Source organism: Saccopteryx bilineata, chromosome 1, assembly GCF_036850765.1.
Source record: "Saccopteryx bilineata isolate mSacBil1 chromosome 1, mSacBil1_pri_phased_curated, whole genome shotgun sequence".
NCBI classification, from domain to species: Eukaryota; Metazoa; Chordata; class Mammalia; order Chiroptera; family Emballonuridae; genus Saccopteryx; species Saccopteryx bilineata.
This window is the reverse complement of record NC_089490.1, coordinates 401968476-401985874: the sequence shown is the minus strand read 5'-3', so window position 1 is coordinate 401985874 and position 17399 is coordinate 401968476. Positions and strand designations below refer to the sequence as shown.

General features: G+C 54.1%; 2 protein-coding genes across 4 annotated transcripts; both read left to right on the top strand.

The window, feature by feature from the left end:
* The first annotated feature begins 1318 nt into the window (after nt 1–1318).
* On the top strand, nt 1319–5652 carry CABP2 (calcium binding protein 2). Of its 2 annotated transcripts, XM_066254073.1 has the most exons (7): nt 1319–1438; nt 1909–2085; nt 2576–2606; nt 4343–4477; nt 4814–4923; nt 5036–5183; nt 5456–5652. In XM_066254073.1, the coding sequence occupies exons 1-7, from the start codon at nt 1382–1384 to the stop codon at nt 5479–5481; spliced, it is 684 nt and encodes a 227-aa protein (XP_066110170.1). In that variant the 5' UTR covers nt 1319–1381; the 3' UTR covers nt 5482–5652. The 2 variants fall into 2 exon arrangements, with proteins under 2 accessions (XP_066110170.1, XP_066110171.1); XM_066254074.1 differs by lacking the exon at nt 1909–2085.
* Nucleotides 5653–15190: 9538 nt separating this feature from the next.
* Nucleotides 15191–17375, top strand: CDK2AP2 (cyclin dependent kinase 2 associated protein 2). 2 transcript variants are annotated; one of them, XM_066252212.1, is made up of 4 exons: nt 15191–15881; nt 16177–16277; nt 16368–16500; nt 16978–17375. In XM_066252212.1, the coding sequence occupies exons 1-4, from the start codon at nt 15800–15802 to the stop codon at nt 17085–17087; spliced, it is 426 nt and encodes a 141-aa protein (XP_066108309.1). In that variant the 5' UTR covers nt 15191–15799; the 3' UTR covers nt 17088–17375. The 2 variants fall into 2 exon arrangements, with proteins under 2 accessions (XP_066108309.1, XP_066108310.1); XM_066252213.1 differs by having other exon boundaries at nt 15199–15881; nt 16863–17375.
* Nucleotides 17376–17399: the final 24 nt, after the last annotated feature.

Here is a 17399-nt window from a genome sequence, read left to right as displayed (position 1 = left end):
CCAGAGAGGCTGGGCACCCCGGGTATGCACAGGGGGTCCTGTGAAGCGCCAGGGGCCGTCAGTGGCCACCAGGAAAGTGGGAGGGGAGCAGGGAGAGGGGAAAGCTAGGATTTGGGGGGGCTCTGTCTCAGGGGCATGGGGAGCTAGGAAAGCTATGGGATTTGAGGGGCCTGGGGCCATCCCAGTCCATGGAGCAGGAACAGTGAGGAGAGAAGCAGGGACCCTGAGCGGACCACACCCAGAGCTGCCCACTGAGCAACATTTCTGCTAACCCAGGGAGACCAGAGTGGGGCGGTGTCCCCCCAACCAGCAAGAAGTGCCAAGCCCTGGTCGCCATGGCCCTTCCCCAGGGCCCAGAAGGTGACAGCCTTCCCACGGGGGACACCAGGCCCTCTGAGGGCACCACAGGGCCCAGCCGGGCCACCGCCAGCACAGCCGTCACCAGGCGGCGGCTGCTCCTGCGGGAGCTCGAGGCCCAGGTGCAGGCGGCCTATGGGCAGGTAACGTGGGCAGGAGTGTGGGGCCACCCCAGCTGAGGAGACCAGGAGCACCCAGAGGGGAGCCCACACCCCGGCAGGGGCCCTGTGGGACAGACCCAGGGCTGAGCCTGGGGAGGAGTCCCTGGACGTGCACAGTGATGGCGGGTCAGTCAGCCGCTCAGGAGGGAGGCCGACGCCCCTCCCTGGCCGGGTCCTCACCAAGCCTCGCTGCAGGCCCAAGGCACCCAGAGGCGGCTCCCTTCAACTGCTCATCTGAATACAGGGGGTGGAGGGCTGGCCCAAGCAGCGGTGCCCAGGGCAGGCAGGCTGGGCAGGGGCTCGGAGGTGAGGCCAGGGCCCCGGCAGGAAGGGCACAGGGGGCTGGGCAGAGGTGGCCACTCCACTCAGGCAGCGAAGGGAGGACCTGCAGAGTTCACACCAGCTGCTATCGTCTGCCGTTCAGATGGGTGAGATGGCCAGACCACCTTGGCACACTGGGCACCGGGCCTCCTCCTCCAAGGCCCAGGCTCTGCTTCTGAAGGATTTAAATCTCTCCTGATTGGGAGCGATGAAGGGAAGGGGTTGGGAGGAGAGGGGTGCTAGTGAAGGGGTACCTGGAAGACCCTCGGGAGTGAACACGGGGAGACTGAGCATTCCAGGGGGCCTTGGGCCTCGAGTGGCCCCCCTAACCAGCAGAGATGCTCAGAGATAATCCCAGATTACGACCCAAGCCCCCCTGCCCAGAGCTCCCCGCCTGCCCACCCGCCCCAATCTTGCCCACAAAACCCCAGGAAAATCCCCTGCATGCTCCCAGACTCGCTAGAAGCAGCTGGGACCTGGCGGGAGCCCACAGCATCTGCTGAGGCCCAGCCCTGGGCCACCCCCGGGACTCCAGGCCTGGCATGGTTCAGGGGCCCATGGGAAACTGTGCCGGGCGGCCCCGACACCGGCGGCCTAAGGTAGGAGGGCTAAGGGGGAGAAGCCAAGGCCAGGAACCTGAGCTGGACCTTGGAGGGTCAGGTCGGTGGGCAGGGCCCTGTGTGAGGCCAAGCGGGGTTAGAGATGGGCCCCGCAGGGGGGTGGAGGGGTTGGTTCCCCCTGGGCCTCCCCTGCCAAGCTCAACAGGCCTTCAGCTGCCCACTTAACTGCCTGACCCTGCTCTGTGCTAGTGAGTCTTGACCTGAGGGGACACAGAGCTTAAGCTCAAGGTCTCACCTTGCCACTGGCTTTCTGAGTGACTTTGGCCAAGTCCTTTGTTCTTCTTGGGCCTCAGTTTGCCCAGCTCAGCAGCAAGGGGAGGACCCTTCCAGCTTAGGGTGGTCATAGGTGAGGCCCCCTCTATCCGATGCCAGGTGCCAAACCCAGGAGAGGCTGGTGAGTAGGGGCACGGAGGAGCCACTGCCCCAGCTCATGGCCCGCTCTGCTGCAGGACAGCTGGCAGTGGCCTGGCTCCCCCCCGGGGGGCTCCCACCACAGCCCAGGCTTCAGCCTCGGCCCTGATGAGCAGGGGGGCCCTGGGTCAGGCGTCCAGGGCTACTCGGTGCTCACCAGCCTGGTGGGGCCTGCCTGCATCTTCCTGCGGCCCAGCATCGCTGCCACCCAGCTTGTATGTACGGCCCCCGGCCGGCCGGCCCACCCGCCCGCCCGCCCGCCGCCCTGGTTCCCTTGCTTTGAGTGGGGAGGTCAGAGCAAAGGCACACAGATCCAGGGCTGGGGCGGGGGGAGGCAGAGAGAGACCAGAGAAATGTCAGAGATGGGCTGGCAGGTGGCAGGCTCTCAGGAGACAGACAGTGACATTGAGGCTCCAAGCCTGGGGTCTGCCCAATCCCAGACCCACTTCTGACAAATGGGGCTGTGTGCCCTTGGAGAGGGTGGCAGAGGGTGGGACGGCCCTTGGAGAGGGCTGGCAGGTGGCAGGGAAAAGGGGAACCCCAGATCCCCAGGCCAGTCAGCGGGCATGGTTGGAGAAACTGGGTCTGAGCAGGGTAAGACAGACAATGGCCCTGTGCATGCATGTTGTGGGGGCTGAGTGGGGAGCCCCAGGGAGCAAGAAGCAAGGAGTCGAGAGAATTCCTAACCCCTCTGTGCCCCCTCAGGACCGGGAGCTGCGGCCGGAGGAGATTGAAGGTAAAAGGTTTGGGCAAGAACTAGAGTATCCGGAGGGGTGGGTGTGGGGGTGCACACAGGGGCGGGGGCATCAGGCGGGGGACTTAGCAGGCCCCAGGAGGAACTAGGAGCAAGAAGAAGGCTGCAAAAGACCTGTGTGAGCCTGACCAGGCAGTGGCGCAGTGGATAGAGAGTCGGACTGGGATGCGGAAGATCCAGGTTCCAGACCCTGAGGTCGCCAGCTTGAGCGAGGGCTCATCTGGTTTGAGCAGAAGCTCACCAGCTTGAGCCCAATGTCACTGGCTCAAGCAATGGGTTACTCGGTCTGCTGAAGGCCCGCGGTCAAGGCACATTAAAAAAAAATAAAAAGACCTGTGTGAGGAGACTGGGGACAAGACTGAGCAGGGATGGGTTGACAAAACTCCCAGCTGTCAGTCGCCTGTTCTTGTTTGCCAGGTGGGTCATGGGCCCCCTTTATATTTGTTCATTCAGTGGGTGTCCACTCTGTGCCTGGTCCTGTGCTGAACACTGGAAACCATGGCAAAGTGGACAGATATAGCCTGTGTCCTCTGGAGACAGATGTCAATAAGTCAACAAGCACAAATGGTGCTAAGTGCTTTCAATACAATTACAAATGGACTGGAGGGGTCTGCATTTCTTACAGTAGGTGACATAGGGGGAGGGGAGGGCATTCCAGAATGTGAGTTCCATGAGGTCAGGTATTTACCCCCTCTCTTCTTTCTTCCTTTCTATTTTTCTTCCTTCCTTCCTCCCTCCCTCCCTTCCTTCCTCCTTGTTTTTTTTATTTATTTATTTATTTATTTATTTATTTTTTTACAGAGACAGAGAGAGAGTCAGAGAGGGATAGACAGGGACAGACAGACAGGAACGGAGAGATGAGAAGCATCAATCATTAGTTTTTTGTTGCGCATTGCAACACCTTAGTTGTTCATTGATTGCTTTCTCACATGTGCCTTGACCGCGGGGCCTTCAGCAGATCGAGTAACCCCTTGCTCGAACCAGTGACCTTGGGTCCAAGCTGGTGAGCTCTTTGCTCAAATCAGATGAGCCCGCGCTCAAGCTGGCTACCTCGGGGTCTCGAACCTGGGTCCTTGGCATCCCAGTCTGACGCTCTATCCACTGCGCCACCGCCTGGTCAGGCTTTTTTTTTTTTTTTACAGAGACAGAGAGAGGGATAGACAGGGACAGACAGGAACTGAGAGATGAGAAGCATCAATCATTAGTTTTTCGTTGCGCATTGTGACACTTTAGTTGTTCATTGATTGCTTTCTCATATGTGCCTTGACCGCGGGCCTTCAGCAGACCGAGTGACCCCTTGCTTGAGCCAGTGACCTTGGGTCCAAGCTGGTGAGCTTTTGCTCTAACCCAGATTAGCCCACGCTCAAATTGGTGACCTCAAGGTCTCGAACCTGGGTCCTCCGCATCCCAGTCCAACGCTCTATCCACTGTGCCACCGCCTGGTCAGGCCCTTCCTCCCTTTCATTCTTTTTCTTTCTTCATTAACATATCTCCACTCCCTAGAGAAGAACCTGGCACATGTAGATGTACCTTAAATATTTGCTGAAAGGACAAATTGAATTGTAGGAATAGCATGTGCAAAGGTTCTGTGGCAGCAAAGAGAAACTGATATTTAGAAGGAGAGAATGATTGTATCAAGGGGAGAAGGGTGAGGCTGATCTAAGCTGGGATCCAGGGTAGGGATATTGGGGAAGGACTGACCTTGCCTTGCTTGGCAGAGCTGCAGATCGCCTTCCAAGAGTTTGACCGAGATCGGGATGGCTACATCGGCTACCAGGAGCTGGGCGCCTGCATGCGGACGTTGGGCTACATGCCCACGGAGATGGAGCTCATCGAGATTTCACAGCAAATCAGTATGTGCCTCAGACCTGCGCCATCCCCAGTTCTCCAGAGGCCAGGGCCAGTGGCAGGCCAGGGCAGCCGGGCAGCCTAGGCACAGAGATGCCTGCACCAGCTGGCCCCCAGTATCCAGACCTTGGTCATTTTCTAGGCAGTGACTCACCTCCAAAGAATCTCACCATTCCTTAGGAGGTGGGCGGGGCCAGGACCGATCACTCTCGTGTTTTAAACTGAGTATCCAAGAGGCTACTCACCCAGCTGAATCATTGGAGCCAGAAGGGGAGGGAACAGGAGGGTCAGGGCTGGGCAGGAGTCTCTGATGGCCCAGGTCTCATGAGTGTGGCCCCCAGGTGGCGGGAAGGTGGACTTTGAAGACTTTTTGGAGCTGATGGGCCCCAAACTGCTGGCTGAGACAGCGGACATGATCGGAGTCAGGGAGCTGCGGGATGCCTTCCGAGAGGTGTGGCCAGGGGGGGCTGGCGGTGGGACAGGGCCTGCGTGTTCGCTGTGGGTGAGGGGCTGAGAATGGATGGTTCGTCGGTGACCTGACACCATGACCAATGCTGCCACAGTTTGACACCAATGGAGATGGTTGCATCAGCTTGACTGAACTCCGGGCGGCCCTCAAGGTCCTGCTGGGGGAACGCCTGAGCCAGCGGGAGGTGGACGAGATCCTTCACGACATCGACCTCAACGGGGACGGCCTGATTGACTTTGAAGGTACTGTGTGCCACCGCGCACCCCGGAAGCTTTTAAACAGACAGAGAACAACAAAGACAGCGTCACCGCTGTGTGCCAGGCCTCGGGCTAAGCAGCCCCCGTCCTCTCTCAGGAATTCATCCTGAGACCGAGGACCTGTCAGACCCAGGGGACTCCCTTGCAGGCCCTGCCTTTGACCACACTCCCTCGCACCTCAAGGACGGGATACTGGCCTCATCCCGAGTGAGCGGGGTCCAGAGAGCAGGCCTGAAACCCTGACTTTGTCCTGGCAGAGTTCGTGCGCATGATGTCCCGCTGAGCCCGCGCAGAAGCTGGAGGCAGCAGAGAGAACTTGGGATCACAGTCACTGCCCACTAGGGTGTTCCTGGAAGCCCACTGCCTCCAGCTGGGACCCTCTGCCTCTTCCCCGCCGCCCCCGCCCGTGTGCACTGCCTGTGCCCTCCCTCGCCCCACCCCCACTTCTCCACCAAGCCCCGTGCCCCGCTCTGTTTCTCTGACAATAAAGCACCCTCAGACTTGGAGAGAAGGCTTTCACCTCTCATTTCCTCGCCCTGGAGGACCCTGTATTTGGTCCCCAAAGGTTAAGTCATGAACCACAAGCCCCTGTACTGTGAGCTCTAGGTGAGCAGTGGCCCCTCTGGATCCTGGACCCAGCCCACAGCAAATGCGGGAAAAGGTCCCTGAATGAGCAAGTAAACCTAACCTGCTTCTCCCAGAGCTGGGTGTGGGTTGGCCCCTCCTCCTGCGGGTGGCCCCTCCTCCTGCGGGTGGCCCCTCCTCCTGCGGGTGGCCCCGCCTCCTGCGGGTGGCCCCGCCTCCTGCGGGTGGCCTCTGCCAGGTCTGGATCACTCCAGAGGGCGGAGCAAGTGTGTGAGTGAGGGCTTTTTCCACGATCCGTCTCCTTCACTCTTGGAGGGGTGCTGCTCAGAGCCCTTTGAGAAAGAACCTTAGCTCTTCCCAGCTGTAACTCTCAGCCGGGAGGAGCGGCTTAGCTGTCAGGCTCTGGCTGTTGGTCCCTTCAGAACACACATCAGCTCCTGGGCTGCCGGCTTGCTCTTCCCAGAGCCTCCCCCCCCCACCACCACTGACCAAGCGTTGGGGGCGCGAGGACTGCACACCTCTGCCTGCTCGTGAGTCTCCTCCCTGGGGTGGTCTCTGTCTCGCGCTCCTCTTACATTAGACGAGGCACAGTCAGGCTGGTCTCAAACCACAGGCCCTAGGCCCTGGCCAGTTGGCTCAGTGGTAGAGCGTTGGCCTGGCGTGCGGAAGTCCCGGGTTCGATTCCCGGCCAGGGCACACAGGAGAAGCGCCCATCTGCTTCTCCACCCCTCCCCCTCTCCTTCCTCTCTGTCTCTCTCTTCCCTTCCCGCAGCCGAGGCTCCACTGTAGCAAAGATGGCCCCAGGCGCTAGAGTGGCTCTGGTCACGACAGAGCGATGCCCCGGAGGGGCAAAGCTTCGCCCCCTGGTGGGCAGAGCTTCGCCCCCTGGTGGGCGTGCCGAGTGGATCCCGGTCGGGCGCATGCGAGAGACTGTCTGTCTCTCCCCGTTTCCAGCTTCAGAAAAATACAAAAAAAAAAAAAAAGAAAACACAGGCCTTCCTGCCAGCCCTGCTTTCTTAACTTCCCAGCCCTGCATTCTTAACTGTATCTTGCTGTTTGCTCTCTGGGTGACCCAAATGACAGGTCTGCTCACTCTAACCCTGTGCTGGTCTTCAAAGCCCCATTTTTCAGGTTGAAGAAACCGAGAGGCCCAGTCTAAGTGATTTGCTAGAGGTCACACAGCCCCACCACCATCTCTCCCCTCTGGTCTGTGGTCTGTGTGGCACACACCGCCAGATTCTTCTGCCTAACATATCACTTGTATTTTGTGACACTTGTTCAGGAACTGCCTGTGATCCCCTCATGGTCCTCGGGTCCTTTGCCTGGCACCAGGAGTCTCTGGGAGAGCAAAGGACTGGTATAAAGTTACATACAATTGGGATGAATTTGAGGTGGGACTTGCAGTCAGGCCTGGGGACTCTAACATCACAGTGTCAATAAGAGAGGATGCCTCAGGGTCAGAGCAGGCCCAAGTGGGCCTCAGCCTCCTCCAACTACAGCTAAGGTCTGGTCTGCAGAGCACAGCCTGCCCAACCTCGGGGGCAGAAAGGTGGGACCTTTCAGCCACATTCCTGGTCCTCATCGTCAGCTGCCAACAGACAGAGCAGGTGGGCAGCCACCGCTGCTCTGCCCAGCCTGGAGCTTGGAGCCTGGACACCGAGGTGCCAGGGCTGGCTGCAGAAGCTTCCACGCCACTCTCCTGGGAGATCCCAATTAATCCTTAATCCTCAATTAGGTGATCTCTCCTGCCAGCCCGTCTGGCCGGCCTGGGGCTTCATTTAGAACTGTAGCCTACCCCCTTCCTGCCACCCTCTACCAGCTGGCACTGATGGTATTGCTGCCCGGGAGGTCTGTTCTCTTTGCAGGTGTTGGGGGGTACATGCCGGGGAAGACCAGAAGCCCACTCAGGGTTAGCCTTCCACCACCCTTTGCCTCCAGCCTGGGCAGCCCCGTGGTTGGGGAGTTGAGGGAGTTGCTGGGTTGGACTGAAGAAGGAGGGGAAGGCCCCCCTTCCCTGAAAAGGAAGAAACAAGAAGAATGCAAGGGAAGGGAGCCTGCAGGGGTAACTGAGTCATCCAGTTATGGATTAACTACTTCCTATAATTCTCTGAAAGGGTGACTGGGGCCCTTGCTACACAATGTAAAGAAGATAGAGCTTATCTGAAATCCTCTTCCCCTTTTCTTAAAAGCCTTTAAGAGACAATGTTTACGTATCTTAATTTAAAATTCCAACACTTATCCTCTGACTCACCCACCCATCCTGGAGTTATGAGAGTGACAGATATCTCTACCAGGGGTCCCCAAACTTTTTACACAAGGGGCCAGTTCACTGTCCCTCAGACCATTGGAGGGCCGCCACATACAGTGCTCCTCTCACTGACCACCAATGAAAGTGGTGCCCCTTCTGGAAGTGCGGTGGGGGCCAGATAAATGGCCTCAGGGGGCTGCATGTGGCCCAGTGGGCCGTAGTTTGGGGATGCCTGGCTAGACAATGGGATCACAAGCCCCTTGCATGAAAACCTGTATCCTGTAAAAGGTATATAAGATGGCCCTGGCTGGTTGGCTCAGCGGTAGAGCGTTGGCCTGGCGTGCAGGGGACCCGGGTTCGATTCCCGGCCAGGGCACACAGGAGAAGCGCCCATTTGCTTCTCCTCCCCCCCCTTCCTCTCTGTCTCTCTCTTCCCCTCCCGCAGCCAAGACTCCATTGGAGCAAAGATGGCCCGGGCGCTGGGGATGGCTCCTTGGCCTCTGCCCTAGGCGCTAGAGTGGCTCTGGTCATGGCAGAGCGACGCCCCAGAGAGGCAGAGCATCGCCCCCTGGTGGGCAGAGCTTCGCCCCTGGTGGGCGTGCCAGGTGGATCCCGGTCGGGCGCATGCGGGAGTCTGACTGTCTCTCCCCATTTCTAGCTTCAGAAAAATACAAAAAAAAAGTATATAAGATATAAGAAATCTAACTTCGAGGAGCACATGCTTGGTTGCCTCTTTTGGGGTCATGCTGCTCCACCGTAAATCCTACTTCCTTCATCAAGTTGTCTGGGCGTTTTTGTCCTCCTTTGATTCCTGCAATAGGACTTAATTATCAGCCGTGTGGCTGCTGGCACCAAGAGTGCTCACAACTCCACCAGGTCTCATGTGTGCCTTCGTATCCCAAAGAGCCTGCTGGGCCCCGGCCTGGTAGCATTGTCCCAATACGCCAAGGTTGTGGGTTTGCTCCCAGTCAGGACACATGCAGGAATCAACCAATGAGTGCAAAAATAAGTGGAACAACAAACCGATGTGTCTTTCTCTCTTTCTCTCCCTTCCCCCCCACCCAATCAATAAATTTTTAAAAATTTAAGAGTAGTTTTCTTTTTAAAAAAAAATGCTGCCTGACCTGTGGTGGCGCAGTGGATAAAGCGTCAACCTGGAAACACTGAGGTTGCCGGTTCAAAACCCTGGCTTGCCTGGTCAAGGCACCTATGGGAGTTGATGCTTCCTGCTCCTCCCCCTTCTCTCTCTCTCTCTTTCTCTCTCTCTTTCTCTCTCCCCCCCTCTAAAATGAATAAATAAATTAATTAATTAATTTAAAAAAAAAACACCTAAAAAAAATGCTGCTAGCCAGAAAGTCTCAATAGATAACAGCAGGAGCAGGAACCAGGGCCAGGAAGGAAAAACAGGCAGGCAGAGCCGGTGCTGAACCCAAAGCCCCTTCCCCGCCTAAGAGGGACACCTGGCGGGCAGAGCCAGCAGAGCCGCAGATGCTGATTTTCCGAGAGAAACTGTGCATTCAGATTTTCACACTGTCTACTGTACATTCAGTAAAGCACATAAATCGTGAGTACTGCTCAGTGAATTTTTACCTGTGTGTGCACCCAGGTAAACCATCACCCAGATCAAGATACTGTATCCACTTATTTTTAGAACAGTTCTAGGTTTACAGAATTATTTTGAGTACAGTACAGTGGGTTCCCACACACCCCACACTCAGTTTCTCCTATGTATTAGGGCAGGCTCTCCAGAGAAACAGAACCAAGAGGAGATGTGTATGTGTGTCAAGATATTTATTATAAGTAATTGGTTCAGCTGATTATGGTGGCTGAGCAGTCCCATGACCTGCAGTCAGGAAGCTGGAGGCCCGGGAGAGCCTGTGCTGTGGTTGCAGTCCAAGCCCGAAGGCCTGAGAACCAGGAAAGATGATGGAGTAAGTTCCCGTCTGAGGTCGGAGAACACTGATGTTCCAGCTCAGCAGTCAGGCAGGCGAAGTTCTCTCAGACTCAGTGTTTTTGTTCTGTTTAGGTCTTCGCCTGATTGGGAAGGGCAATCTGCTTTACTGAGTCCACTGATTCAACAGACATTAATCTCATTCAAAAACATCCTCACACATAAACCCAGAATCCTGTTTGACCGTATGTCTGGGAACCCTGTGATCCTATCAAGTTGACACATAAGATTAACCATCACAGTAACATCTTACATTAGCATGGTACATTTGTCACACTTAAAGAATTTATACTGATACATTACTATTAACTGAAGTTCACGTTTTATGCAGATTTCATCCGTTTTTTCCCCAATTGTCCCTTTTCTGTTCCAGAATGCCATCCAGTGGTTGTGATGCTTTCTCAGACTATCCTTGCTTTTTTTTTTTTTTATGACCTTGACAGTGTTGAGGAGGACTCATCAGGTATTTTATATAATGTCTCTAAGTTGGGCTTTGTCTGATGTTTGCTTCATGATTGGTCAGGGTTATGGGTTTGAGGGAGGAAGAGCACAGGGGCAAGGTGCCAGTCTCACCCCTTATACCCAGGGTGCACATATCACCTACTGATGTTGACCTTGATCACCTGGCTAGAGGCAGTGTTTATCAGATTTCTATACTATAAAATTACTCTTTTTCTTTCTCCCTTTTCATACTCTACTCTTTGGAAGGAAGTCACTACACACAGCCTACATTTAAGGGTAGAGTTTTGACATAAATTATTTGGAATTCTTCTGTATGGGAGACTTGTCTCTTCTCCTCCATTTATTTATTTGTTTGTTTATTCAATCAATCATTTCTTTCTTTCTGTATGGATTCACAGGTATTTATTCTATATTTTAAGTTATAATCCAATACTATCTTATTTATTCTGTTGTTCAAATGGTCCCAGTTTTGACCACTGGGAGCTCTTGCAATGGGCTCTTGTCTCCCTTTAACATACCCCCATCACTGTGGGGATATTTTCTCTAATGCTTTATTATTTTTTCTTTATTATTATTATTATTATTTTTGTATTTTTCTGAAATTGGAAATGGGGAGGCAGTCAGACTCCCGCATGCGCCCGACCGGGATCCACCCGGCATGCCCACCAGGGGGCGATGCTCTGCCCATTTGGGGCATTGCTCTTTTGCAACCAGGGCCATTCTAGCGCCTGAGGCAGAGGCCACAGAGCCATCCTCAGCACCCGGGCCAACTTTGCTCCAACGGAGCCTTGTCTGTGGAAGGGGAAGAGAGAGACAGAGAAGAAGGAGAGGGGGAGGGGTGGAGAAGCAGATGGGCGCTTCTCCTGAGTGCCCTGACCAGGAATTGAACCCGGGACTCCTGCACACCAGGCTGACGCTCTACCACTGGGCCATCCGGCCAGGGCCTAGTATTATTATTTTTAATTGAGTTTATTGGGGTGACATTGGTTAAGAAAATGATACAGGTTTCAGGTGCACAATTCTATAATACATTATTTGTATATTGTATTGTTTGTTCACCACCCCAGGTCAAGTCTCCTTTGAGGTTTTGTTTTTATTTTTAGCATCTTATTACTTTCTGCACCACAAATTGCTCCTGGATCATGTTGTATATTTCCTTCCCCAGGCCTAGGATCAGCTGTTTCTGTAAGGAACTCTTTTTTATTTTATAGGAGAATGGTGCTGGAACCAAGGCCTGGATGCTGATTGCTTCTACACCCTCTCAACTGATGCAGAGTGATGAGATATTTGTATCCACTAGCCTGTGTGTGTACACTTCATCAATGTTTCTGTATGTAACCAACTGTATCTATATGAAACTAAACATGAGTTCCTATGATGCCTCCAATTCCAATCCACTACCATATGGATGGGTCTAGCCTCCTCCCTGGGCTTAGAGGTAACTTCTCATTCCAGCAGTGAGATATCATCCATCCTACATCTACTGAATTTTTAGTTCTAGTGTGTGTGTGCAGTGGTTTCAGAATTGTTAACCCATACCCCCTTGGGAACTCACCTCCTCAACTAGAGTACAGTGCTACATGCAGTTCCTTTTTTAAAAACTTTTTTTAAAATTATTTTATTTTATGTATTCATTTTTAGAGAGGAGAGAGAGACAGAGAGAGAGGAGAGAGAGACAGAGAGAGAGAAGGGGAGAGGAGCTGGAAGCATCAACTCCCATATGTGCCTTGACCAGGCAAGCCCAGGGTTTTGAACCGGCGGCCTCAGCATTCCAGGTCGACGCTTTATCCACTGCGCCACCACAGGTCAGGCCATGCAGTTCCTTTTGCCTTCATTCTTACAGACTCCACTCATTTCCAGATTAGCACCTTATTCCTCCCAGCCCTCCAGAGTTGCTGTTTCATGTATTTGTAATACAGCTAGGTTCTTTTCTCATATTCTAGATCCCATCCTGAGATTCCCCAACTGCTGAAATGATTTATTTTATTTTATTTATTCATTTTAGAGAGGAGAGAGAGAGAGGGAGAGAGAGAGAGAGAGAGAGAGAGAGAGAGAGAGGAGAGAGAGACAGGAGGGAGGAGCTGGAAGCATCAACTCCCATATGTGCCTTGACCAGGCAAGCCCAGGGTTTCGAACCAGGTCGACGCTTTATCCACTGCGCCACCACAGGTCAGGCCCGAAATGATTTCTTTTTTAATGTACACACATTGGCTTGACAGTTGGCTCAGCAGTAGAGCGTTGGCCTGGTGTGTGGAAGTCCCGGGTTCGATTACTGTGTGGAAGTCCTAGGTTCAATTCCCGGCCAGGGCACACAAGAGAAGCGCCAATCTGCTTCTCCACCCTTCCCCCCTCTCCTTCCTCCCTACCTCTATCTTCCCCTCTCACAACCAAGACTCCATTGGAGCAAAGTTGGCCTGGGCGCTGAGGATGGCTCCATGGCCTCAGCCTCAAGCGCTAGAATGGCTCCTGTTGAAACAGAACAACGCCCCAGATGGGCAGAGCATCGCCCCCTGGTGGGTATGCTGGATGGATCCTGGTCGGGCTCAAGCAGGAGTCTGTCTGACTGCTTCCCTGCTTCTAACTTTGGAAAAATAAAAATACAAAAAAAAATTTACACACATTAAAATTAACTTTTTGACAAATGTTTAATGTCTTGATTTCACCATTAAAGCATCATACAGAATAGTTTCACTGCTTTAAAAAAAAATCAACACCGTAGCGAGTAGCCCAGTTGGTTAAAACGTTGTCCCAATATGCCAAGGTTGCATGTTTGATCCCCAGTAAGAGCACATATAAGAATCAACCAATGAGTGTATAAATAAGTGAAACAACAAATCAATGTTTCTTCTTCTCTCTCTCCCTCACTCTCTCTCCAAAATCAATCAATAAAAAAATTTTTAAAGACTTTTTTTATGGGTTTTTTTTTGAGACAGAGAGAGGGATAGACAGACAGGAACGGAGAGAGATGAGAAGCATCAATCACTAGTTTTGTGTTGCGATACCTTAGTTGTTCATTGATTGCTTTCTCATATGTGCCTTGACCGTGGGCTACAGCAGACCGAGTAACCCCTTGCTCGAGCCAGCGACCTTGGGTCCAAGCTGGTGAGCTTTGCTCAAACCAGATGAGTCCGTGCCCCAGCTGGGGGACTCGAGGTCTCGAACCTGGGTCCTCTGCATCCCAGTCCGATGCTCTATCCACTGTGCTACCACCTGGTCAGGCTAAAAGATTTTTTTAAAGTCCCTTATGCGGCCTAGCGTGCGGAGGACCCGGGTTCGATTCCCGGCCAGGGCACACAGGAGAAGCGCCCATCTGCTTCTCCACCCCTCCGCTGCGCTTTCCTCTCTGTCTCTCTCTTCCCCTCCCGCAGCCAAGGCTCCATTGGAGCAAAGATGGCCCGGGTGCTGGGGATGGCTCTGTGGCCTCTGCCTCAGGCGCTAGAGTGGCTCTGGTCGCAACATGGCGACGCCCAGGATGGGCAGAGCATCGCCCCCTGGTGGGCAGAGCGTCGCCCCTGGTGGGCGTGCGGGTGGATCCCGGTCGGGCGCATGCGGGAGTCTGTCTGACTGTCTCTCCCTGTTTCCAGCTTCAGAAAAATGAAAAAAAAAAAAAAGTCCCTTATGCTCCACCTATTCAATTCTACCCCTCAGCATCCCTGGCGACCAGTAATTTGTGTACTTTCTGTATAAGTTTGCCTTTTCCAGGATGTCATACAATTGGAATCATATAGTATATGGCTTTTTCAGACTGGCTTTTTCCATTTAGCAATATGTCTGTTATTTCATGGTAGATAGATGTTTGTTTTTTTATTGCTGAATAACAGTCCATTGTAAGAATACATCACACTTTTTCTGTTCACCTACTGAACACCACCTCTTCGGGGAAGACTTCTGTGCTGTCACCGGGCAAGCCCCTCCCTCTAAGTTCCAATGCACCCTGTCCCAGTCTCCACATAGTCTTATTGCAGTGTTCCTTTGCTTCTCTGTGTCTTTCTTGAGATCAGGAGCTCCTTAAGGAGAGAAGCCATGGTCATTCGTTTCCAGATAACACGCGTGGGATAGAGGATAGTCATAAAACGTTTGTTGGATGAGTGAACGTCATGAGGATGAGACTTGGGGGGCAAGAAGGACACTCAAGGACAGAGAGGTTTTAGGGAGAAGCCTGGGAGACAGGGTTAGTGTTTGGAGCAGAGTATAAGATCTAGGGTAGTGGGGAATGAGGTTTGAGGGAAGGAATTTGAGGGTGGAGAAATGGAAAGATTTTGAGGCAATGGAATGGAACAGAAAAGAGGAGAATGAGACAACAAGCACTTTATGAATATTCATTTAACCCAAACAACAACCCTATGACAGTTATTATTTGTGTCTCCATGTTACACATGGAGAAACTGAGGTATATTGAGGTAAGCAACATGCCCAAGGGAAAATTGCTGGTGGGGTGGTGGGAGATTCCAACTGTCATTCCGGCTCCAGGTGGCACTCTTTTGTGAGACAGGGCCTGGCACGTAGTATTTAACAAAGATTAGCTGTTCCTACTATTGTCATTCTGTGGCACAGGCGTGGGGGGTTTAGGGGGAAGCAGGTTGAGGAGTCTGTGAGGTCGCTCTTGGATCTAACACTAGCTTAGACCCAAGAACGAGGCAATTCGGAGGAAGAGGTGCGACGATGGCGTTTCCATAGGAACAAACGAATGCTTTAGCAGGGCGCGTGCGCATATCGGGAACAGGTTGTTGAACCGGCGAAAGGTGACGTAAAAGCGCACGGGGTGAGACGCAGGGCTCGGAACGTCAAAGCCCTGCGTCCTCCGGCGTCCGGAACGGAGGAAAGGCGCGATCTGCGGTGGTGGCGAGAACAACCCCAGCTGGACTGTGACCGGCGGCGCGGAGCTGACGTGCGAAGCAACGCGAGTAATGCGTGAGGGCGGTGCCCGCACCTGTGAGGACCCCCTTGGCGTGAACGCGGCGGACCAGACCCAGGTCCAGGCTTCCAAGGCCCCGCCTCTCGAGTCTTGGGACTAATCGGTTTGAGGGCGCGCAGTCCGAGGCCGCGAACTCTCCAATTGCGAAGGGCGTCGGCCTCCGCCCAATCCGGAGCAGACAGGTGCGAGGTCTGGGAGGCAGAGGCCAATCAGCAGCGGTTGCGGCCTATTGGGGCCGGGTCGGCCAATGAGGAGGCCTGAGTGACATCTTTGCACACCAATCGGGAGTGAGAGAGTATTTGTGCCCGTCCGCCCTTCCGGCCTTAGCTCTATTTACTAGGGGCGTGCAGCCCGCCTGCCAATCAGGGCGCAGCTGAGTGGCCAGGCAGCCAACCCCGGAGGAGCGGCCGGCCGACGTCCGCCGCACCCAGGAGTTGGGGATGTCCTACAAACCCATCGCCCCCGCCCCCAGCAGTACCCCGGGCTCCAGCACCCCTGGGCCCGGCACCCCAGTCCCTACAGGTGAGGATCCAGCTCTATCCCTGTTCGCCTGTAAGGGCGGCCGAGGTCTTGAAAAGAAGACAGCTTGAGTTCTGCAGGACTGGGCTTGCCCTACACTTCCGGAGGCTGTTTGCTGGCCTGTGAAGTGGGCGTGGTCGCGTAAGGGCCTGGTGGGGTGCAGGGGGAGGGGTTTGTCCCTGAAGTTGGACAGCCCTGAAGTTCTTCGGAAAGAATCGGGCGATTCCGGTCGGGGGCTTGGAGCACTGGAAAAGATGTTTCTGACCCGCGCTGACCTCTTAACTTTCGCATGTTGCAGCTGGAAGTGTTCCGTCGCCGTCGGGCTCGGTGCCAGGAGCCGCTGCTCCTTTCAGACCACTGTTTAACGACTTTGGGCCGCCCTCCATGGGCTATGTACAGGTGAGTGGGTCCGAGAAATTGCCTATGATAGAGGACTGGAGGCCCCCTAGGGTCTGAGTTCACTGCCCTGTTTGTTTGTTTTTGACATAGGCAATGAAGCCACCCGGCGCCCAGGGCTCCCAGAGTACCTACACGGACTTGCTATCGGTCATAGAGGAGATGGGCAAAGAGATCCGGCCCACCTATGCTGGCAGCAAGAGCGCCATGGAGCGCCTAAAGAGAGGTGAGTGAGGCCCTGGCTCACCCCCCACCACCCCCCATCCTGAAAGGAAGGACCTCTGGACACTGCAAGCCCTGAGCCAACCTAGACTAGGACCAGGATCACTATCTGTAGGTGTATTGAATTTGATTGAGATTTAATGGATTTCCAGGACAAGACCAGGGAATTTGTATTTCAACAGGGCAAATTTGAGATTAGCCAAACCTCTAATCTCGTCTAGCCCTTCATTATATTATGGTTCCTCTTAGTGAAGGGAAAAGGGGTACAGAGGGAGCGGTCTAATTCTGAAGGGTGTGGGTGGGAGGGTCACAGAGACCCTATATGTTACTTCCCCATCCCCACCTCCACCTCCACTCCCACCCCAGGCATCATCCATGCCCGGGCCCTAGTCAGAGAGTGCCTGGCAGAGACAGAGCGGAACGCCCGCACGTAACAGGAAGCGCCTCCGCCTCCAGTCTGGATCTTTCCTGGCCACTGCAGGGCACCTGCTTCTCCCTGGCCTTCATCCCAAGTTGCACTTCCTGTCCTGTGTCCCCTGGTGGGTGCCCTCCAGGAACCAGGGAGTGACTCACTCCAGTCGGCAGCACTAACTTGGGATCCTTGGAATAGTTAGCAGCGAGGTTACTGTGCGTCCTGCCCGTGACCTGCCGTCAGTGTTGACCCAGCTGGAGCTTTCTCCTTTCTGTGGCCCCCACTGCTCAGCGCTTACCCAGGACTTCTCACCACTCTGTCCCAGACCCCCTCCACCCCAGCAGAGCCTCAGAAGGCCTGTCACCTCCCTGCCTTGTCTCCTGGGCCATAGCCTCTTTTCTCAGTGTGTCTTTTGCTAAACATGCCCTTTTTGTATAAATAAAAGATACTTTGGAATTGTTCTCTCAGCTCTTAGTCTTTCTGAGTCTGGT

Excerpts from the sequence above, each read along its gene's own strand:
- CABP2 (XM_066254073.1), top strand. The coding sequence starts at position 1,382 with ATGGTTCAGGGGCCCATGGGAAACTGTGCCGGGCGGCCCCGACACCGG. Across the intron at positions 1,439-1,908 it reads CCCGACACCGGCGGCCTAAG|GACAGCTGGCAGTGGCCTGG; the intron begins GTAGGAGGGCTA and ends GCTCTGCTGCAG. Across the intron at positions 2,086-2,575 it reads GCATCGCTGCCACCCAGCTT|GACCGGGAGCTGCGGCCGGA; the intron begins GTATGTACGGCC and ends GTGCCCCCTCAG.
- CDK2AP2 (XM_066252212.1), top strand. The coding sequence starts at position 15,800 with ATGTCCTACAAACCCATCGCCCCCGCCCCCAGCAGTACCCCGGGCTCC. Across the intron at positions 15,882-16,176 it reads CGGCACCCCAGTCCCTACAG|CTGGAAGTGTTCCGTCGCCG; the intron begins GTGAGGATCCAG and ends CGCATGTTGCAG. Across the intron at positions 16,501-16,977 it reads CATGGAGCGCCTAAAGAGAG|GGCACCTGCTTCTCCCTGGC; the intron begins GTGAGTGAGGCC and ends TGGCCACTGCAG.